This window comes from Myotis brandtii, unplaced genomic scaffold, assembly GCF_000412655.1.
Source record: "Myotis brandtii unplaced genomic scaffold, ASM41265v1 scaffold39, whole genome shotgun sequence".
In the NCBI taxonomy this organism is placed as follows: domain Eukaryota; kingdom Metazoa; phylum Chordata; class Mammalia; order Chiroptera; family Vespertilionidae; genus Myotis; species Myotis brandtii.
Window position 1 is genome coordinate 7,694,882 of NW_005364953.1, and position 24,513 is coordinate 7,719,394.

The 24,513-nt window shown below is 39.6% G+C and overlaps 1 protein-coding gene across 2 annotated transcripts in view; it reads right to left on the reverse strand.

Annotated features, from left to right (window-relative positions):
* Positions 1-22,713, reverse strand: part of AIFM1 (apoptosis-inducing factor, mitochondrion-associated, 1) — a 34,491-nt gene extending 11,778 nt beyond the window's left edge. Inside the window, exons 1-8 of one of the 2 annotated variants that reach the window (XM_005872732.2) lie at positions 22,455-22,713; positions 13,953-14,083; positions 9,005-9,104; positions 7,964-8,088; positions 7,706-7,836; positions 6,148-6,238; positions 2,276-2,360; positions 1,327-1,403 (exon numbers count right to left, since the gene is read on the reverse strand). In XM_005872732.2, the coding sequence (XP_005872794.1) occupies positions 1,327-1,403; positions 2,276-2,360; positions 6,148-6,238; positions 7,706-7,836; positions 7,964-8,088; positions 9,005-9,104; positions 13,953-14,083; positions 22,455-22,560 (846 nt within the window). In that variant the 5' untranslated portion in view covers positions 22,561-22,713. Of the gene's footprint in view, positions 1-1,326; positions 1,404-2,275; positions 2,361-6,147; positions 6,239-7,705; positions 7,837-7,963; positions 8,089-9,004; positions 9,105-13,952; positions 14,084-15,265; positions 15,409-22,454 lie in introns of both variants that reach the window. The other variant, XM_005872731.2, reaches the window with a different exon arrangement.
* Between the last annotated feature and the right edge of the window lie 1,800 nt (positions 22,714-24,513).

Below are 24,513 nucleotides of genomic sequence, written 5' to 3' on the forward strand. Positions count from 1 at the left end.
GGACCCCCTCGAGTGCACAAATTTTGGTTCACCGGGCCTCTAGTCTACTATAAAATGAAGAAAATAACTGCAACAACTGATTTTATGAGAAAAAATAGATGACATGTAAATAAAGCACTTGCTAACACAAAACTGTGTCCATATAAAATGCTTGATAGAAGATAATTTTATTATTGAATTATCGGTTCTTTATTTGAATGATCAGAATAGGAAACCCCAAAGAGGATAGGTGACTTTCTCAAGGTCACATACTTGTTAGTGTTCTTTTTTTATAATTGGAAGATGAGTTTATTTTTTAAAATATGTTTTTATTGATTTTTTTAGAGAGAGGAAGGGAGAGGGAAAGAGAGATAGAAACATCAATGAGAGATAAACTTCAATTGGCTGCCTTGGGCACATCCCCTACTGGAGATGGAGCCCGCAACTGGGCATGTGCCCTGAGCTGGAATCCAATGGGTGACCTCTTGGTTCATGGGTTGACGTTAAACCACTGAACCACACCATCTGGGCTTGTTAGTGTTCTTTAACTATATATATGTCACGCTTTCAGAATAGCCCATGTTATTGATGTATATTTTTTCTCCAGTGTCACACTCAATCTGACAAAAGTGGTTCTCAACTGGGGGCAGTTTTGCCCCTTCACCCCAGGGGACATTTGGCAATGTCTGGAGATACTTTTGGCTGTCACAACTGGGGGTGGGGAGGTGCTGCTTTCCACTAGTGGGTAGAGTCCAGGGGCATTGATATAAACATCCTACAATGCACAGGACAGCACCTCACATCAAATATCATCCTAAAATGTCAGTAGTGCAAAGGCTGAAAAACCTTATTCTGCCCAGAACTTCAAGGACAGTACAAATCTTTTCAAATATCCATAGGAGTGGCTGGGAATTTTCAGCAGTTTTCATAAAGCAAAGCATAGTGATAAGAAGCAAACCCCCTTGTCTTCTTCACTTAGGTACTCTGAACCTTTCTCTCCAAAGTCTCCACTATTGAACTTGCAATGAAAAATGCCAAGAAGCTCTAAGGAGTTCCAATGACTCAAATGCATCAGGAAAAAAACAACTATGGAAGGGCTGATGGAAGGAACTATAGCAAGCAATAAAAAACACCAAATGTATTTTTCTCCTAGGAGCTTAAAACCCTTGAGTGAAGTATTTGAGGTGCAGAGAGAGGAAGTGACTTGCTCAAGGCCAAATAACCAGTCAGTAGAAGAGCCATAAAGAGAACTTGAATCTCCCAGTTCCTGGGTGGGTACTTGGGGACCACAGGATTATGCTACCTCTTCAAAACTGACACAACGAAAGCACTAAAGCAGGCAATTACCTTTCTGAAAAGTGTTGTTCTACTCTTCACCTCTGCTCCAGCCCTATCAATGGCAGACAGAGTTCTTGGAGTGCCTCCTGGAAATAAGAGGAAAACCCTTTAGCCCAACAAGCAGGAGCTAGCCCACACTACCCACCACAAAGGTGGTGCTGTGATGTGTGTGCTCCTGCTGGTGCCACAGCAGCACAACTGGAAAGGAGGCTTTGTTATTGCAACTCCGCTCACAACAGGCTTTTATTCATTTCCTTTGAGAAGCAGATTTAAGAATATCTCTTCAAAGGGCCCCGCCCTCCTCGCAGATGGTCACAAGGCCTAACTTTTTGCTTCCCCTTTCTCCTCCACTAGTTTCTCACCAGATAGCATAGCTACTTTTGTTAAAGCAACTGCTTTGCTCTCCTCTCTTGATTTTTTTAAAAATATATTTTTATTGATTTCAGAGAAAAAGGGAGAGGGAGAGAGAGATTGAAATGTCAATGATGAAAGAGAATCATTGATCAGCTGCCTCCTGCATGCCCCACACAGGGATCTGGGATCAAGCCAGCCCAAAACCTGGGCATGTGCCCTGACCAGGAACCACAACCTCCTGGTTCAAAGGTTGATGCTCAACCACTGAGCCACGCCAGCTGGGCTCCTCTCTTGATTTCTGATTAGAATGGGCAATGAAGCCACAAGGCTATATCACTTTCAGGGTACAGGGCAGAGTGCAGGGGCTAAGCAGGGAGATAAAAAAAAGCAATCCTCTTTAATACACGTCCATGCCTTTTGGGGACGGAACGGCAAGGATAATCTAGAAATGCTGCTGATGTGATACCAATAGTTAGCCATAAGATATAGATACCCACTTCAGAGAGTCTGGGTTTTGGTTTTCTTAAGATCAAGCAATACCTTCTATACTAGAACTTGAATGAGCTATATATCAGAGAAGAAAGTCATCTCCAGAAATACTCACCTGTTGCAATCAAGCACTTTTCATAGGTTATTTGAGAGCCATCATTAAGTTTCACCATGTTGCCTCTCACATCTAGATGTACTACCTGGTGCAGACACATAGACACACAAAAAGATATAAAGATAAATTAGCTTTAAAACATTTTTATTGAGATATAATTCACTTAACATAAAAGTCACCATTTTCAAGTGTACCATTCAGTGGTTTTTAGTATATTCACAAGGCTGTGCAACCATTACCACTATAATTCCAGATCAATTCCATTGCTCCAAAAAGGAACCCTGTACCTATCGGCCATCAGGCCCAATGGGAAGAATTAGTTCTTGACCTAAGTTGATCAATCCTTAAGAAACCATTTCCGAGCCGAAACCGGTTTGGCTCAGTGGATAGAGCGTCGGCCTGCGGACTCAAAGGTCCCGGGTTGATTCCGGTCAAGGGCATGTACCTGGGTTGTGGGCACATCCCCAGTAGATGTGCAGGAGGCGGCTGATCAATGTTTCTCTCTCATCGATGTTTCTAACTCTCTATCTCTCTCCCTTCTTCTCTGTAAAAAATCAATAAAATATATTTAAAAAAAAAAGAAACCATTTCTGGATAATCACTGACACCAGTTTCTGGTACCCAGTTTCTTCAGGTGGCTCTTATTCCCTAAGCATCCAACCTTACAGCAAGTCCCTACAGTCTCAAAGTTCCTGCTCAATTTGTGGAGATGAGAAACAGGGACAGACTTATTTGTTTGGTGCGTTTGAACCGTGACTTCCTTGTCAACTCTCCTACATCATATTCATTTTTACAGGATGCTTTGTACAACTTCTAACCCTCACTACAACTTAGCTGCTTCCTAAGACTGCTCCTTCCTCCCACTCCTTCCATCACAAGGCTAGGAGGGGTGTTGGCTGCTGCTGCTTCCAAATTTCTGTATTCTCATCTCTGAGGGACAACTACCTATATCCCTACAAATCACTGTTATCCAGCCACCTCCCAGCCATTCCTCCTCATTCACTGAAGACCTGCAAACCTGGCTCATACTTTTTCCAAGTCACATCCAGAAACTTGTTGTTATCTCTTATCCTCTACTTCTACCTCAGAGATCCCACTCTTTGGTCACAATTTTCCATCCTTCCAGTTTTCTCTCAGTCCCACTATCATCTATAGTTGCTTTCAATTTTCTCTGCCCAGCAGTCTATTCCATCCCACTGTTCTTTTGCCAACAGCCTTAATTCCCTTGCAGCCTATTCCATCTTATGGTGAAATGCTTGAGCTTTGGAGTCATAGAGACTGGGGTTCCAGTCTCTTGCTCTACTCCTTACTAGCGGTGAGACCATTCGTTCAAGACATATTTATTAAGCACCTACTATGTGTCAGGCATTGTGCTAAGTGCTGGGGATACAATGGTGAAAAAGATAAGATACCTTCCCTACCTTCAGAGTGTAGTAGCAAAGCAGATAATTTAACAAATACTACAATCAAGTATGAGAAATAAAGTGAGAAATGCTCTGATAAGGGCAGTACAGACCATGCTAGGAACATAAGACAGGTGCACCCAATCAAGCTTTCTGGAGGCAATGACATACACTGAGATCAGATGGATGAGTAGCTTATTTAGCAGTCTTTGATTTGTCCTGGGTAAGCTCCCTCTTCAGTCCCACCCCACTACTCAACCTTCATACTGATCACTCTCACAAAACCACCTGGTGGTATCCTAGTTTATTGCAAAAACAAGTGAAGCCATTATATATGATCTTCCTCAGCTTCCCATAAGTTTCCCACCTCCCAACCCCCAAATAAAAACCTTAGTTCCTTTCTTCCAGCTTCTAGGATGAGGTGTCTTTTCTGTTATCTTTCTGTGCCTTTCCCTCCCAGAACCTTCCCCTATTAGTCACCCACTCATTCCCCTACCTCCCCTGACATCTTGGATCTTCAGCCCATTAACATGCTTAAGTCTGACCCATCCTAAGAGTCTCACTTTTGATTCTAGGTCCTCCTCAAGTTTCTGTCCAATTGCCACCACTCTTTCCTCATTTAAATCTTTCGAAAGAGTAGTTTATCAACTCTTTCCTAACTTCCCAATGATATCTGTGTCACTAAATCAAATGAGTCATTTCACAATTCTTACCAGATTCCTTTGCTACAGTAACACTGTGGATCACATTCTCCTCCTTGAAACTCTCTCCAACTTCGGTCCCTGTCCTGGGCTCTCCTCATATTGCCCTTTAACTTATTTCCTAGTCTCCTTAATGGACTCTTCTTCTTAAGCCTGCTTCCTACATGTTGGGATCCCAGGGTTCCATCCCTTCCATACTCCTCATACTCCTCCTCTGACTATAGAACTTCTCCATGGGAGACCTCACTCACTTTCATGGTTACAATTTCTACACATATGTGGATAATTCTTGAATCTCCATCTGAGCCCAGACCCTTCCCCTGAACATCACAGTCATAGATCCACTCTCACATAACCACCTGGTATTCTAGACTTATACTTTCTGATCTGTCAATACCTAGCTGCTTATGTTTCCCTACACCAAACACACTTTTTCATACCCTTGTGCCTTTCCTTATGCTGTTCCTTTTTACTTGAATGCTCTTCACTTCACTCTAATCTTGTGAATACCTCTTCATTCCACAGATTTCCCATTCTATAAGACCTTCTCCTCCAGGAAGCCTTCCCTGAAACCATCACTATACTGGGCACATTTCCCAGTAATTCCCACAATATACTGCGCATATATTTCTTTTTTTTTTAATTCCTCATCCAATAATATGTTTTCATTGATTTTGAGAGAGAGAGAAAGACAGACACTGATCGGTTGCCTCCTGTATGAGCCCTGACTGGGTATCGAACCCGCAACCTTTTGGTGTATGGGATCACGCTCCCACCAACTGAGCCACCTGGCCAGGGCTATTGTGCATCTCTTTCTCATTCTATATCTCTTGTTATGATTATCTGTGTATATTTTTGTCTAATACTGTTAGTCCCTAGAGGGCAAGGGCTTGTGTGTTATTTACACATAGGGGATACTTAATACATAATGTCTCAACATATACTCATCTTTTCTGCCTAATGTCCCTTTATAGAAGTAGGCCTGTCCCTACCACAGGTCCCTCCACTTGTGCTCTGACCTCATCTATTCTGGGCTTTGCTCCTGATAACCATTCTGTTTCTAGTGGAACACCGCCATTAGTTTACAAATGCACTCTAGTACTTCCCATTAACAAAAGTGAAACATAGCACAACAAAACAAACTCTCCCTGTGCCCCACAAATACCTCTAATAACTGCTCCCATTACTCAGCCACTTACCTTTCTAAAGGCTGATAATATTTTCCATGCTGAAGTTATGCCTGAATTATTTTACTACCGTGAATACACATTTGCCATTTTCTTATCATCAACAATCCCAAAGAAATGTTAGTGTGGAGAAATAGGAAGAAGAAGGAAGGACAGAGATGCTAATCAGGAGAGGGAATAACTTCAGGGTCATGGTCCTCAATGATTTGAACTTCCTGGGGCAGGTAGGTTGGCATGCTACTCTAGGTTTTGGTGCTTTCCCCAAGAAGTCACACTAAGCATTTAGACTGGCACTATTAATCCTAAAATGACTCAATCCTTCTTTGATAAACTACAATGGCAGGAAAGACAAAAATGGTACTGGGAATACAAGTCACCATACTCACTGCCCACACAGGCATATACATGGAGCCTGGCAATGGAAGCAGCCCACTTGCTCACCTTCTTCCCAGTGAGGACAGCCACACCACCATTCTCAAGAGTTCTTGGAGTGCCTCCTGTTGCAATCAAGCACTTTTCATAGGTTATTTGAGAGCCATCATTAAGTTTCACCTGTTGCCTCTCACATCTAGATGTCCTACCTTCTTCCCAGTGAGGACAGCCACACCACCATTCTCAATGTGAGGCAGGTCCTGAACAGAGACATAGAAAGAAGGTGGCTGGAAATATATGCTGTACAGAGAAAAGGGAGAAGATGTTATAAGCACCTGGAACTGCTATCAACTGCCCCCACAAATTTGATAAAATTGTTTCCATCATGAAAAACTTTTAGGAACATTTTCCAATGTAAGTCTCCAGGGCCACCAAAGCTTGGTTGTGACTTACTAGTACATATACAGAGGTATTTCAAATCAGTGGTTTTCAACTAGGGGCAATTTTGCCCCTTCCTTGGGCCATTTGGTAATGTCTGAAGACATTTTTGGCTATAACAGCTTGCAGGGGAGGAATGCTACTAGTATCCAGTGGGTAGAGGCCAGAGATGCTGCTGAACACCCAATAGTCCACAGACCTCCCTTACAACAAAGAATTATTCAACCCCAAATGTCAATAGTACAGAGGCTGAGAAATACTGCTCTGGATTTAGGTTCATTTAAAAATTAGAGTAAGAGGAGTGCTATAGGAACCGGTAGTCACACATTCACCCAACAAGCTGTCCGGATGGCACTGGTTGATGGCCAACTGGTCGATGGTCTAGCTCCTGAGATTATTTTGCCTCAAACAGTAGATAGTAACTATGAGATATTAATTAGGGATGACTAAGATAATTGGAAGTATGCATTCTGCTTGAGAAAGGAACATTATTGTGGGGGTGATAGAGGAGGTAGCTTTATAAAATTAAATCCAATATCAAAGGGATCACTAATGAGAAAAAAATTGGGACCCCAGAAAACTGCATGGTACTTGAATCAAGAGATCTAAGCCATCCTTTAAAAGGAAAAGGCTTGGCCCAGCCAACATGATTCAGTGGTTGAGCATTGACCTATAAACCAGGAGATCATAGTTCGATTCCCAGTCAGGGCACACGCCCAGGTTGCGGGCTTGGTCCCCAGTAGGAGGCAGCCAATCAATGATTCTCTCTCATCATTGATGTTTCTATTTGTCTCCCTCTCTGAAATCAATAAAAATATATTAAAAAATAAATAAAAGGAAAAGGCTTGGACCTGCATTTCTAAGTCTCTCGTGTAAACATTTTAATAAAGAGGTTCTTCTCTACCATGTGCCTCCTCTATCCCCACAATCTGGAATGTTTGCTAGAGTGTCAAAGAAAGTGCCATAAAACAGTGTCTTTTCTTGTGCACTTATGGGACATGCTTAAGGCAAGTGTAAGGAAGTGACAATACAGGCCAAGCTAACCATCCCTGGAGAAGTCTAACATAAAAGTCCTATAAATAGGAGCACTAATGTTTCAGAGGCCAACATTACACCTTCAATTGTTGGTAGATCTGGTAACAGAATCCAGGACTCCTGCCACTGTAACTTGCTGTCCCTAAGCTGCACCAAGTGCATAGCAGAGTGGACGGCAGTGTGCAGTCATGCCATCCATCCTATGCATTGCACATGTTTCATGCAAAATCCAAACCTACTCCCTGTTTTTAGTTGAAGTTGCTAGTCGGGCCCATTTTATATAAGTGAACACACCTTCTCTCTTTTCCATTCCACTGCCTGAATCGCAGTGTCTTTGTGACATTTGGATCATCTGAAAACCACAGTTCTTTTGAAAGAGGAGGTCCCATGTATGGCAGCTCAGGATCTTCAGATACAATCAGTACCTTTTGACACAAAATAATGATACTTATCAGAACCAAGTCATTTAAGAGGCAGATGTCAAAGTGTTCACATTGATTAAGTGCTTGCAGACTATACCCTCTGTGACAAACAAAACAATGTGTGCCTTACCCTGGCCCCGGGATCCCGAGCCCTGATGGATCTGGCTGCAGCGAAAGCAGCAGTGCCTCCACCAATGAGCAGGAATGGAACGTGACTTGGTACCCTGACTTGAGCAACTGGCTCTCCTTCTGGAGCTGTAGGCAACAGACCAGACAGGGTGAATTTTCTTAAAGTCTCAGATGATTCCTTGCCACTTTAAAATCACCTTGCACTTGTCTCAATCCTTTACATAAAGCTAGCAAAACACTGTATCTACAATTATCTTAATTTCTCAGGATCCTGATTGGACAGGAAAAGCAATTATTCCCTTCATTTCCTAAGTGGAAAATACCCAAAAAAGAAGTGAATGATTTGGCCAATATCATTCATTGATTACTAGTAAGTCTGTCAGAACTAGAACCGAGCTTAAATATTTAGCAATTTCTAAAACACCCAGGAGGTTAATTGGGGATTATTATACAATGTTCAAAAATAAGGAGGTGTTATTTACAAAAGCAATGTAAATCGACCATCCAGGGTTATGGGGCTTATTATAGGATTAAAACATTTCTCTCTGAAAAAAAGCAAGCCAGTTGTGTGTAATAGAAGTGCTGGCTAGGGCTACATGCTTTAGAAAAACAAAAACATCTTTAACAACTCAAAACTCCAAAAACTCAAGAGAACAAAATAGACCTAAAATAATTTCCACATTGAAAAAAGGCCTTTCTCTCTTTTCCAATAATCTTCCTCTCCAAGCTTGCCTTTTTAATATAAAGCTTGCCTTTTAAGAGTCTAATACAAAGAAAAACAACCCCCCTCAAAAAAACAAGGGGAAAAACACACACACATACACAAAAAGAAAAACAACCAATCATGATCCCCACTAACTTTCTTCTCAAACATAAATTCCAGTCAAATACTTTAACAAATCGCTGTCAGGTGTGGGTAATACCATAGATTCTGGAAGCTTACAATCTCTCAGCATCATCGTGTCAACAAGATAACTACAAAGCATAGTACCAAACTGTTTACAACTTTCCCTTCATATATTGAGCCTCAAATCATACATACCAGATAATGCGGCCCTCTTCTGTTTCTCTTCTGGTGTCAGCCCTAATCCTGAAATTCTTTCATTATATCTTTTTTGGTCACTTTTTATAAGCTTGTAGGCCTGTAGATCCAAACACGGAGAAAATTTATTTCATAACAGAACTAGCTCATACCATCAGCAGTTTCATTATTTTCCAATTAAATGAGAAGCTTTTGTCTACCTGAGGTAAGTTCTTCTATGTGAAAGTCACTAAGGCAAATTTATTTTCTTAAGAAATAAAAAATATTGAGTGTGTACAAACTTGGTGTGGAAAGAATACAGGTTAAGCAGATGAAAATTTTCCAGTTTCAAATTTCCTCAGGGTCTATCTATGTGAAGAATTTTCCTCAGACTGTATTTAATTCTGAAGGTATGAAGAAATAAGAAAAACATTTTATAGAATAAAGTGTTAGGAAGGACTGAACTTTATAAAAGGGATTTTGGACTATGCTGGATACTAGCTGTGAAACCAATCTACATGGTCCAGGGTAGGAAGCCAGGACACACGTTTCCCTGGTAGGTGTCCTGAGTTTTGTCCCTGAAACATGACCGCAATATCCTAGTCTGATAGAGTAATCTTTCCCTCAATGGTTTATCCTTTCGTGACATTCAGATATTCATTAAGGGTCATTTTGCTTAAATACCGGTAGTTATTTCAAATATACTATTTTCTCTATGTTTTCAAATTGAAGAAGGGTACTTTAGCATTATGATTAGCTGTTTTTTACATACAGCATCAGAACTTATTGGAAAAAAACCAATTTAAAAAGCAGTAGGCAAGAATGACTTGTTTTTAATTAGAACACTTTTTGCTCTTTTGTACCCCACAGGGTCAACAAGACAGGAATTTAAATGATGCTATGTCAATTGGAATCCCAGATTATTAATTAATTGGAGGAGAAAGTATAGGAAATCAGAGGAAGTATAAAACATGTTTTAAGAATATTTCTATGAGCCCTTACAGAGCAGCTCATTAAGCACCGTGCTACAATAAAGAACCTGGCCCCTGAGACCTCAACATTTATCAGCCTGGAAATGTCCAACATATAAGGACGGTATAAGGACGGATTAAAAAACTAAGTACTGTATGTTAAAAGGCAATTGTTATACCTTGAATTTTCTACTAAGTTCATAAAAATGAATTCAGCTAACATTAAGAAAGTTTATTTTTACAAATATATTTTTATTGATTTCAGAGAGTAAGGTAGAGGGAGAGACAGAAACATCAATGATGAGAGAAAATCATTGATTGGCTGCCTCCTGCACACTCCCTACCAGGGATTGAGCCCACAACTCGGAATCCAATTGTGACCTCCTGTTCACAGGTAGATGGTCAACCACTGAGCCATACCGGCTGGGCTAGAAAGTGTTGTTTTTTTTTTTTTAATTTTGGCATCAGATACTATATATATATGACTCCAGTATTTACCCATACTCTAAATACACACACATATATCTATATGTATGTGTGTGTGTGTGTATACATATACATTTGTTTTAAGAAAGAGACTTTTACCTAAAAAGATGGCTTAAGCTGGTCAACATGAGTGAACAGAGAAATAAGCTGGGGTTATGTTCACATTCAGAGGGATATCCAAAAATAGGCTAGGCCCTCTCACACCTCCTAATAATGTCACACATGAGAGGAAGAACAGACCAAGAAATATCTTGAGGCTTAGTGGGGAAAGGACAAGAATGAGGTTTGTCATATATTTATAACCATATTTATCTATATACTTAGCTTTTAAGTAAAATGTTCTAATATAAAAACAAGTCTGCAGACATACTAAATAAAAATTTACCTTTCCTCCAAGTGTTTCTGTATTCTCAGTTTGAACAGATTTCTAAGTAGTGATATGAATACATGTAAGGTTAAGAAAAACTACAAATCTATGAAAAATATTAGTGGAGCCCGGGCCGGGGGTTAATTGGTTAAGAGCGTTGGTCCTTTGACCAAATGGTCTCGGGTTCGATTCCCAGTCAAGAGCACGTACCTCAGTTGCAAGTTCCCCAATGTGTTCGGGAGGCAACCAATCGATGTGTCGCTCTCACGTCGATGTTTCTCTCTCTTTCTCTCTCTACCCTCCTTTCCACTCTCTCTAGCAATCAATGGAAAAAATATCCTCCAGTGCGAATTTAAAAAGAAAAAGAAAAATATTAGTGGAAACAACTTATGAAAGCAGATGAATATGGTGGCATTTAGTCAACTTAAAGGAATCTGAAAGGAAACAGGCCATTTTCTCAGAGGGAACATGATCCTATCAGTTGAACAATGGCATGGGGCCCAAATACTAAATCTCATTAAGTATTATAAAGGCCACTTGACTTTGCTCACTGACAAATAACAGGACTAAGATTAGGGGATTTGCCTGTGGTCCTAGAGAAAGTCACTAAGAGAGGGAGGAATGCTCACATACACACGGATTAGGAGTTTCTGTTTGTGATCTAAGTTGAAGTGTTCAAATCAGTGTTTTTCAAACTGAGGTTAAAGCCCATTAATGGGCTGTAAAATCAATTTAGTACGTTATGACCAGCATGAAAAAAACAAACACAAATAGAAGAGAATAGAAACTATTGAAGTATATTACAACTAGTAAGTATTATTTCAAAATTCTCGGTTTTCCATATGTATAGTTATATAACCGTTACAAGATAAAATTTATTTCTTCTTGTGGATTGTGGTAAAAAAAAAATGAAAAAGCCACTGGTTTAAAGTATAGACCCCTGACAAACATTTCAGAAAACTTGTTCTTAGTGCTGCTCCCTTATTTTGGGAGGGTGGAGTGTGTGTGTGTGTGCACGGGGGCGGGGGGGAGGTAAAGGGCTCCACAATCAGGAATTATAGTATCTACACTTAAATTAGGAACACGTTGTCATATGAGAAACGTTATGAACACTGTTATGGACAGAATGTTTGTATCCCTCTTAACTTCATATGTTGAAGCCCTAACTTCCCATGTGATGGTATTTGGGGAGGTGATAAAGGTTAAATGAAGTCATAAGGGTGGGGCCCTAATCCTATAGGGCTGGTGAAAGGGAAGAGCGAGCTCACATTCTCTCTTCTCCATGTGAGGATGTAGGAGGGGGCCATCTGCAAGCCAGGAGAGCGCTGTCAGAACCTGACCATGCTGGCACCCTGATCTTGGACTTTCAGCATCCAGATTGTGAGAGAATAAAATTCTCTTTTAAAAAATATATTTTTATTGACTTCAGAGAGGAGGGGAGAGGGAAATACAGAAACATCAATGATGAGAGAGAATCACTGATTGGCTGCCTCCTGCACACCCCCTATTGGGTATTGAGCCTGCAACCCTGGCATGTGCCCTGACTGGGAATCAGGAATCGAATGGTGACCTCCTGGTTCATAGGTAGACGCTCAACCACTGAGCCATGCTGGTTGGGTGAGAATAAATTTCTGTTATTTAAGCTACCGAGTCTGTGGTACTTTGTTATGGCAGTCAGTGCAGACTAATATAAACACTAAACAATTTATAGCCATATGTCATCAAGTCTGAACTCTGTTCTCTTTAGACTAATATCAATTTCAGAGAAAAAAATCTAAGCCACCTCAGGTCACATTTTAAATGATTTAAAACCTAATATAAAACTCTATGAACTAAAAAAACCAAAACAACACAAAACAAAACTCTACGAACTAGATTACAGGGGTGGGCAAACTTTTTGACTCGAGGGCTACAATGGGTTCTTAAACTGGACCGGAGGGCCAGAACAAAAGCATGGATGGAGTGTTTGTGTGAACTAATATAAATTCAAAGTAAACATCATTACATAAAAGGGTACGGTCTTTTTTTTTTTTTAGTTTTATTCATTTCAAACGGGCCGGATCCGGCCCGCTGGCCGTAGTTTGCCCACGGCTGAACTAGAAAATGGCTATAGGTAGACAAAAGCTTATCATTTAACCTGAAACCATTATAATATGGTAGCTTTATTATTACCAGTGTTGGATAAACACAGAGGGCAATGAGGCATTTAACTGAATGGATTAAGAGGCACTGGTGCTTCATAGATATTTCTAAGGCAGGAGAAAGCAACAGTGACTGGCCCGTTCTTGTGGCCTGGGGTCAAGAGATTTGCCTGGCCAGCTCTGTGGAGGCCATCCAACTCTGGTACAGCAACATAAAAGAGGTTTAATAGGTTTAAATTTTACAAACATATCAGATGCAAATACTTTAAATCTATTTTTGAATGAATGGAATGGAACTGATAGGAAAAGTTGAGAGAACTGTGGAATGGGAAAGTTCAGACTCAGAGGGTGGTATCTCAATTATAAATGAGAGGCACTTAAGAAAGAAATCTACAGGAATATGTTAGCTTATACCACTTCAGCCACTAGTTTGACCAAATTAGAGATTACAAAAGGGACACTGCCAAATGAATTTACTTTCAAATAGAAGCTGGGGTGAATGGGGAGGATTTCTCTGGCTTTTTGGACTTCCTCAGAAGCATTGGGTAAAATGCCTTTTATCAATAAAAGTAGGGTTAATTGATTGTTTGGCAAATTTTACCTAAAATAATTCAAAATGGATGCTGTTCATGTTATCTTTACTTGCTTAGTCAATGTTTACTCTTTGAGTCTGTCTTGGTTAGGTATGCAGCACTAAAGCACAATATAATTTAGCATCATAAAAATAATTACAATATGAAGTTAGCAAAAATTTTAAAAGAAAGGGTTGGTGATGAGTATTTATAATACTCATTAAATGTATGGCTTTGGATATATCTGGTAGGACTTCAACAGTTTGAAGAATGAGATTTGAGGACTCCCTAGTGACTGACAATGTCCCTTTAATAAAGACCTAGAAAGCACATGCTGTGAAAACTTCATTGTATTCTAATGGATCATGTCCTCATTAGTGCCGTGGACTCACCCACCCTACCCCAAGATATATTTTAGTGTAAGCATCTTACATAATAAACTCCTGCCCCAGTGACTGTTGCTCCTACAATTAAGAAGTATACTAGTCTGCTGCCATCTTTCCCAGAAGCACCTGCGGATGCTAGTGATCTAGAAGGGGATCCTAGGTGATGACACTGCACAACTGTAGGTAAAGATAAGGCCAAGAAACAAACAAAAGGAAATAGAAAAAGAACTAAGTATTAATGAAGAAACATTCAACACAAAGGCGGGGACGCAGTTTTGGTTACCCTGTGCTAAAAAAGAAAAAAAATGCTGCTCCAGGATTGGAGAAGAATGCCCATTTCCTCCAAGTCTGTTATCTGACAGAGCTCACCTACTTTTCACTCTAATTTGACTCACAACTGGCAAGACCTACCTACTTTTCTTGTGCATTTGGAAGTCAGGTCAGGGAATGACAAGCTAGATAAATTCAAATAATTTTCGCGTCTCTTTTTTTAACCTAGTGATCAAGAAGCAAGCTAAGTTCACTGTCTTACCAATGTAGAAAGAACTAAAATTGTAATGGCGTCCAACCATTTGCTCTCAGTAAGTAAAACAAACAGCTTCCTTCAATCAAGGTTGTTACTAGGTGTTATCTAAGTTGGTTCCCTCAACTTTATATGATCCAACTGACCTGCTTAGTCACAGTAAACCCTGCCAAGTTAAAAAAAAAAAGTACACCATAATTCCTCGGTGACCAATTAAGCTGATCAGAGTTCATTCAAGGAGATGGAATTGTCCTATAATTATGTAGCAATGAAAACCGTATTTCTCACCTCACAGAAACTCCATTCTAAAATTGGAGATACTAGGACTAATTCTATAATTTAGTCTTTGGTGATATTCAGGAATAGTTTTCCTATTAGGAACGCTTACTATTTGAATTGTAGGCTGTTTTTGTTTTTAATGTCTATCCCAAGCTGAGGAAAAAAAAAAACATTTGACAAATGGGTCAAAATCAAATATTGTGCTAAGGAGCTGCAATGAATTTTGTCCTTATTCACAGGTTAGTGTGTCACATCCAAGAGCAAAGGTACAATTTTTTGGTACTTGGTCAAACCTAAGAAAACACAGTGGCTTTCAAGTAAAGAATAAAAAGACAAGTGAAAAGAGCAAAGATAATCAACATGAGATTAAATTTCAGTCATTCCCAAATTGGCCCTCATAGGATATTAGACAGTAGGCACGTTAAAGAAGGCTTACTGGAAATTTTTTCAAAAGGAGAAAGGGCGATTAGTTGCAAAAGTTGTAAAGCAGAGTACTATTGAGGCTATTAATGGGAACTGTTTGGCAGCTTCTTTACACAAGCCGCTTTTCTACTTACATATGCACCAGCACCTATTGTTGATAAGCCCACAAAAAGGACTAACACAGAATTATCGATTTTGCCCCCTGATGCACCAGAGCTAGCCATTTGTCTTGTAATCCGGAGTTCTAGAGGAACATGCCATCGCTGGAACAAGTTGCCTAAGGAACACAATTTATTAAGACACACACACATAAAAATAAAATAGTTAATACATGTTTATGACTAAATGTCAATGCATTGTACAAGTCAGGACTTACTGCCCACTGGCTGCGTGACGTTAACTGTTCAATGACCAAGAAAAAAAAACCACCAAAATTGTATACAAATACGACAGGTATCAGAATGCACACTCTTAAAGTGGTTAGAGCTTTTAAGAATGCTGTCCAGGGAGGAAATTTACAGTCTCCAGAAAAGATAATGAAAAACATATGGACAATTCATCAAATACTTCCCTCGTTACTTCTTCACCATAAATAAAGTAAACACAGAATTTGACTAAATAGATATAAAAAGTTAACTACAGGCTACCTGGAGCATTATAACAACTACTTAAGAGAAATCTAAACAGCTGCTTCAAGCCTTGCACAAAATAAAACCCTGCCACACAATCTAACCAAGACACAGCTCAGTCTTTGCATGAAAGGTTATTATGTCTTGGAAAACAGAAATGTTAAAGCTCAGAAGAAAATCAGAAAAAAAAATTTAAATGAATTTATCTCCCCCAAAGAACTGAAGAATTTTGGGCTACGAAGTATTTTTTAGAATGACAAAATTTAAAACATCCACCGATTACTTGTTTCTTAGTCCTCCGAAATAATACGAAGTTTATGCTGATGTAAAACTCTGTGCAGCTATAGAATGACCTGGTGATCATAACAACGTTCACACACTGAAATGTAAGAATATGGTACATTTCTTCCTCCATGAGGATGCTGGCATTTTCAGATGAAGAAGGTCTCAGAACCTTCTATGCTTATGATATTCCTTGTATTCACTATTAATCTAGAGCAGGGATTCACATACTTTCTCTGTAAAGGACCAGATAGTATATATATTTTCAGCTTTGCGGCCTATACGGTGTCTGCTGCAACTGTTCAATTCTGCTGATGTTGAACAAAAGCAGCCGCAGACAATATATAAATGAATGGGTGTGACTATGTCCCAATAAAAATTAATGGACACTAAGATGTGAATTTTAAATCATTTCCACGTGTCCCTAAATAGTCTATTTAACATTTTTCTTTAGCCATTGAAAAAAATATAAAAACCATCTTAGCTCAAGGGGTTGTACAAAAGCATCCATGTTTGGTCTGTGGGCTGTAGTTTGCCATCCTGATCTAGAATAGTGATTCTAAAACTTGCATCAGAATCCCATGTAGGGTTTGTTAAAACACAGGTGGAGAGACCCAACTCAGGCGATGCTGCAGGTCTGCACTTTAATACCATTGGACTAGAGCAGTGATGGCGAACCTATGACACACGTGTCACAGGTGACACGCGAACTCATTTTTTTGGTTGATTTTTCTTTGTTAAATGGCATTTAAATATATAAAATACATATCAAAAATATAAATCTTTGTTTTACTATGGTTGCAAATATCAAAAAATTTCTATATGTGACACGGCACCAGAGTTAAGTTAGGGTTTTTCAAAATGCTGACAAGCCGAGCTCAAAAGGTTCGCCATCACTGGTCTAGAGGCAGGTAGATATGTTCCTGATCTGACCAGGCTTTAAAAGACAAACAGGATGGGCACTGGTAGCAGCATTCCATATGTACTTACAGAGATCAGAAATAGGGAGCTTTCCCCCTTCCTTTCACAGTGTAAGGACACTGCACTCTCTTACCTGAAATCCTTGGGAACATGTGCAATCCAGAACTTTAGAAAAATATGTTTTAGTTCTAAGAGTATAGGTCCATAGTCTCTTATCTATAATTCAGAAATCAAAATAGACTAAAAATCAAGTTTTTATAACTCACTGGCTAGTAAAACCTGATGTGAGAGTCTCCTTGGAACCTTTTGTTTATCCCACTCAGTATGATTGGTCATAGAAACATGAATATGTGTGTCTGTGGGTTGCTGAGTGCTACTATATGGTATATGCACTATATACTTAAGACCAAACAATTCTTTGGGGGAGATAAATTCACGTAATTTTTTCTGATTTTCTTCTGAACTTTAACATTTCTGTTTTCCAAGACATATTACCTTTCATGCAAGACTGAGCTGTGTCTTGGTTAGATTGTGTGGCAGGGTTTTATTTTGTGCAAGGTTTGAGGTAGCTGTTTATTTATTTTCTTACCTGCTTTAGAATCCTTCATTGCCATGTGAAACAAAATGGTTTATATTGGGAAAGAACAAATCATGAAAATAAAATCATGTGCAAGAGTGGAGAAACTTATCTCAATCTGAGTAAGCTTTTGATTTTCAGAAGTCCGTATTATGATGAAACATAAGTAGAAACTGACAACTCTCAGAGTTTAGCAAATGAAACTGGGTAGAAAAAGTTTCACATAGTTAAGTTTAATTCAATGAAGTAAAGTTTAGTCCAATTTCAATGAGTTTTGTCCCTCACCCCACCCCAAGTTTGGTTGCTGAAATTTTTTTTAAGTTCCATTGATTCCTCTAGATTAGAAGATCCTAAATTCAGAAATGATAACTTTATTTTAATAGTAATGTGTTTATTCTGGTTTTGTTTGCTTTTCACAAACTGATAAAACTAAGAGTGTAGATTTAGGAATGTTCAGCAATTTTTGCTTCAATATGCCCCCAAAAAGGACATTTATAAGTAAACTAATTTTTTAAAAAGTAAATTGGTTAACATTTTGCTTGAAAAAACATACTGCTTGAAAAAACAAACTACTGCTTGAAAAGAAATGCAATATACACTATTATCATTAACAAACCAATTTTTTACATACCTACAAAGTGACTTTAATTTTGTAAAAGGTGATAAGTATTGTACGGTGTTGTTATTTCCCACCATTTTTCTTTTACCTACAAAATTACTCCTACACTTCTCCCCACCCTCAGTGCTTCAAAACTTTAGGAAATTTTATATCACGACTGAAACATGCCTTTTCACTTGTCTTACTGATGTGGGAAAGCCAAATTAATCCTTGATTTCTCATTACTGCACCAATCTACTTGTTTTAAATTTTCTTCAGTCAGACCACAAATACAGAGGTAGTACTTTCTTTCTCAAACTTAGGATTCAATTATTTGATTTGATACATTTATATATTATAATATGATTGCCATTGTAGTGATAGTTAACGCCTCTATCATATCACATTATAATTTCTTTTTACTGGTTGAAATAATTAAGATCTAGTCTCTTAGCTAGCCTGATAATTATAATATGATACTATTGTCTATATTCATCATATTGTGCCAAGGATTCACCTCCTGAATAAATGTTACGCAGAGCAACAGTTCCTAACAGATTGTAGGTTTGTTCAATAAATATTGGTTGAATTAATGAAGGAACAAACTAGAAATTCTTCCCAATTTTAGTGATAAGAAATAAACATTTTGAAGAATTCTTTGCAAAGTTTTAGCCAGATCCTATTTACTTCAGGTTGCTTAATAATAAATGAGTAACCTCAAAATCACAGACTAGCATTAGAATACTACCTAAATCACCACTGAGTTCATTTCTGTAGATTTCAAAATCTGTTTATCCATACTCCTGGAAGGCCTTTTCCAGAAATACATCCACACGATTGAGGCACCTAGGAATCTCAAATAAAGAGGTCTATATGCTCTTGAATCTTATCTTTGAATGTCAAAGAAAACTGATTTTTCTCTGACATGGATAAAACACAAGCAGGACAAGTCTAGATGATCTATTCATTGTAGCTAGGCACTTCTTCATAAGGAATCCAACAACTATTTACCTTGATCAGTCTCTGTATTTTTTTTAGCATCAACCTTTGATGGAATTTTAGAAGAATCAGAATATAATAGCTATAGTATAGAGTGTGAACCACTCTGAAGAAAGGTCAGAGGAAAAATGATTCAGACGACAAAAAGAAAGGAAGAAAGAAAGAAAATTTAACTGTTCTGCAAAGTTAAGCCCTTTAAAGTACTAGAGTTCAATCACTGAGAATTTACCACATGCCAGAGAATGTACAAAATGCTGAGGACAAAAAATAAATAGGACATGATCGCTGTCCTTGGGGAGTGCATAGTGTAGGAGGGGAGAATGACTCTAAGTATTCTATCAGAAAATGGGCTTGATACAAATCATAGGAGACTCAAGGTCACTCAGTCTATTTTATTAATCCTTAGGTCAGTGGAAGAGAAGGAAAAGAATCATTATTCATTCAAAATAGTATTTCTCAAATTTGCCTGATCATATTAATTACATCAAGGAGTTTATTAAAATATAAATTCCCAGGCCTCTCTCCTGGAGATTCTCATTTGGTAGGGTTGGGTTCTATCCTCCCCTCAATTTATATGACTATGCAACTTTGGAATGATCATACTGTAACTGTAGCAATTCCCTTAAATGTTAGAAAATATAATATATTAACTGGTTGCAGAAAAGGCTGACTTGCCATAGATTTTCTTCGGGAAAGCTTTGCCTCAGCAGAAAGAGTGGGAAAGGGCTCATCTTCTAGGCTTCAAAAGAAAGTATCATTTGGCAGTGTCCAGGAAGTCTGGTTCCTTACACATAAGGAGTTCAATTTCCTTTTTATTTATTTTATTTTATTTTTTTAGAGAGAGGGGTGGGGGAGAGGGGGGGAGAGAGAGAGAGAGAGAGAGAGAGAGAGAGAGAAACATTGATGTCAGAAACATCAATCCGTTGACTCCCATATGTGCCACAGCAGGGGATTGAACCCGCAATCTGGGGATGTGCCTGACCAGGAATGGAACCGGCCACACTTTGGTGCATAGGATGAAGACACTCAACCAACTGAGACACACCAGCGAGGGCCCAATTTCCTTTTTAAGGAGGTGAGAAGGATTCTGAGTAGAGGAAAATGTTCAAACATTTGACCCCTCCGGTCAAGGATCGGTGATCAGTTTGATCACATGGGCAGCACAATGTTTGTCGACCAAATAAAAATACTACAGAACAGAAAATATCCATTTCCTAACCGATATGCTCCTCCTTGGTGCTGAATGCAGACATACTGGTAAAGTGGTGACTATTAATTACCTTCAATCATTTTTGGAAAGAAGCAGAACACCCAAAATAAAGTAAATAAATGGTACCAATTACGGTTTTAAGGGAAAAAAAGGCAACACAAAATGAAAATGAACCTGACAATGGTGACAGATGTGGAGGTAGATTTAAAGTTTGCTAACATCCTGGCAAAGAATTGAAGGGGAAGAAGGTAAAAAAAGGAGGAGGAAAATGGCATATAAACAAACAATGCCTCTTCCCCACCTATGCAAAAACATATGGCAGATACAACTATGTGAAAAAGACATCAGATTAAAAGCAATTTGTAATGAAGCCACAAAGCATGGTAAATTCGTAAAATGACAATCATTTCTTTTTGAAATTGTAACCTCAGCCCCATCTATTTCTAAAGGCATATGATGTTATATTCTGGTGCTTGGCCAAAAGACAAAGAATAAGTGTATCCAAAGAGATGGATGGATATGTCAAGACATCAGAATATATTCTACAGCAGAGCACCTTCATACAAAGTTATTCAATGGGGAAAAAGACATTTTGAGTCTGTAATTTTTCAGTACTAGTTCTAATATCACCAACCACCTTCAAATGTCTAGTAAATCAGTATAACTTTGGAAATCCATATTTAATTGCTGAGAACTTTTGGTCAGACTTCAGAATGCTGGTAAATGTTTGAGTTTTAAGCAAAATAAGTGCACAAAGTTTGAAAGGCCAATGTGGATGAAAAGCTTCAGCTTACCAAAATTTCTGTGCAACTTGCATAGAGCAACCTCATTTCATTGCACAAACCCATACATACATACAGATGACATCATAGACAGGGTATTAGTTTAAAAGCCAAGGTAGAGGTTTTTTAAGTTCCATGGGCAATATGTCTTAGGACATATCTCAGATACATACCCATCAGGAAACATTTTCTTGAGGCATAGCAACTGGAAAAACTTCTCAAATGCACCTTTCCAAATATAATAAGAGAAGCATTTTCCACTTTTTATTTTTAAATCACCCAGAAGGTGGTTGCATGTTGGAAAGATCTTAAGGATAACTCTGACATTGCAAATGTGAGTGTCCTCAATGGTCATTCAAAAATTATTGATTTAAAAATAAATAAACCCACACCTCCTACAGGTGGATAATTCTTTACCTTCATGAAATTGTGCTGATTGAAAATGAGCAGGCACAAGACATGCTCAGATAAATTCAGAGATATCTGATGCACAATGGGCTAAAGAGCAGTGTGGAGTTGAAGCAAGGGTTTAGGGGCCTAGAGACTGGCAAACTATCCTTTGCTCTACCTATTAATTAAGTACATGACCTTGGGCAAGAAAATTTCACCTCTCCATGCCTCGGTTTATTACCTATAAAATGAATGGGTTGAACTTTACCACAGAATCCCTTCCAGCTCTAAAATTTTATGAAACAACTTCATGGAGAGCAAACACTATGCGTTCTGCAAACTCTTTCTTGGAAGCATTAAAGACCAACAAGAATTACACTGACCAGACACCTCAAATTAACTATGGGTCAACTCTCCTGGTGTCTGGAGCACACCTCACTCACTCTTTACTTGCAATGCACTGTTTGTGTTTCACAGGCCACTCAAATCTACGGATCTCATCTGGGGTTTGGAAGGTAGAGCAGGTAATATCCTGATTTACAGAAGGAACTAAGGCGTGGGGCTTAAATGTTCTGTTTAAAGTCTCACAGTCGTAAATGACAAAGTCTACTTGACCTCACTGTCTAAAAAAGTGGACGAGGGGTGGCCCGAGGTGGCACTGGAGAACACTAAACATCCAGCTATTCTGTTATCATTGAACAGTAAATCCTCTCAGGAAAAGGCCTCGAGCCAACTACTGGGTTCAATTCCCTTGAAGGTCAGGTGCGCACAGCTTGCAAAACTAATGGATCCCGCCAACTTGGAATTCACGCGACTGTGAGCGTGTTAAGTTTATCCCGGGGGTGGGGGCGGGAAGAGCTGCGAGGCTTTGGGAGCCTAAACAGCCCAGGCCCTTGGTCTAAGGAGGTGGGGGTTGCCCGGTATGGGTCAGTCACCTGGAAGCCGGTTCCTTTGCCTCGGGCCTCGGACGCACACAGTCCGCACCAAGGGCGCCAGCTTCTGCTTCAAAGCACCCGCTGCCAGGCTTCCACACCGGTACATTTCGGCAGCCGCTACTCGGGACCTCCTCCTTCCTTTCTTCTCACGCACTGACCGGTCAAACACCCTGGGCCCCGGCCCACTCCCCCCCTCTCCGCTTCACGCACACGCACTCCACGCAGGCTCCTCCTTCCAGCTCCGGGTGGGCATTGGACAGTTCCGCAGGCTTGCTAGAGCCGGGGAAGGGGAAGTGCTGCCGGAGACCTACTGCGCAGGCCTAGTACTCAGCGCCGCATTGTGATTGGCCCACACGGGGAGAAGGTTTGCGCATGCGCCTAGTTTCTCCCAAGCTTGCAAAGTCCGCGCTGGACTTGCTGTAAGTTTCCACGGATTGGGGGCAGTGAGTTCAGCTGAGCGAGTTCAGAAAGCCGTCCAAGCTGAGACCCGTGGGGCCGCTTGGCCTGGCTTTTGTGGCCGGTGCTGCCGCTGTGTTGTTGGAGGAAAATGATAACAGCACCTCACAAAGCATGGCCCCAGCACTGAATTTTGTTCTTTTGTTTTAGACCACAAGCTACTGGGTACTAAGCCTTCGGGATTCTCTGGCTTGACTCCACTTCCAGTCTTTACATATAGGTCCGAGCTGGGTCTCCCGGTTTCCCAGTTTTAGATTGATCTTTTACAAATTGCTGGCTCTTTCCCACCCAACCTCTGCTTCTAGGGCAAGTATTCATTCCGCTCTCTCTTGCCTCATATCGCTTTTATATTGTGCAATTCTGATTCCTAGATGCTGTATCGGGTGCTGCGGATAGTCTTCTGTCAATCTCCCGTGCTTGAGAGCAGGTTGCTGGCAAAGCGTTCATGCTTCAGACACTGTGAGAATTCCTAAACAGGACTTTTAGAGTTGGGGCGGGGGGGGGAGGGTAGGTGCGGTGACTGAGTATAAATAGGTGTTTTGACTCTACCAAATGTAAGCTAAATTGGAAATAAAATTTTGGCTGTATGCAAAACATAACATGTCTTTTCTCAAAGTTTTGGGTTACACATTCATTTAACAGGTATTTATTGAGCACTTGCCACTTGGCCATTACTATGAAGGGGGATCTAGAGGTTTATGAAAAGTATAGGAAGTGGTCACTATATAGTTGGGGAGATGACATATACTGGTCATTTAAAATATATATGTGATGTAGTACCAGAGCAAGAGAAAAGACTATGGGATGGGATAGCTAAGGAAGGACTTCACGCAAGAAGTATTACTTGAGCCTGTCTTCAAGGATGAGTAGAAAAATTCAAATAGTGGAGGAGGAGAAATGATATTTCAGATGGTGAATACACTGGGACCAAAGGAAATGTTTTTAGTGTTTATACACCGTTAACTGTGGATGCAGTCTGCCCCAGGTTGAATCCTGGCTCTGCCACTTGGGCATGTCACTTAGCTATGCCTCACTTTCCTCGTCTACCAATCTCACAGATTTGATATGAAGATTAAATGAGAAAGCACCATGCTATTTAAATTAAAAGGCTTGGAGGTATAAAATGAACAAAACCCAGTATATTTTCAGGCGACAATGGCAGGGAGTACATACTAGGAAGTTAAGAGGGACAGGTTAATAATGTGGGATCAGATTTGAGCTAGCCAAATATTTTGTCCTTAATCTTGTAGGTGATTACATTATTTTTTTTTTTTTTAGTAAAATAGGGATAGAGGGTGAAATTACAAAGGAATTGTTTTAGAAAGTTTAACTCAGGAGGCAGTCTGTACTGGGTGAAAATGATTCAGAGTTCTCTTACTCAGAATAATGTTCAGGAGGGGAGGAGAGTGAGGAGAGTGGGAAATCAACCAAAGAATACATATGCATATGCATATATGCATAGCCTTTTGACACAGACAATAATAGTGGGGTGAAGGCCTAGGGGGGCGGGGGCAGAGTAGGAGGCAAAGGTGGGGAAATTGAGGGACATCTGTAATAGAGTCAACAATAAAAATAGAACAAAAGAAACAAAATATAGGATAAT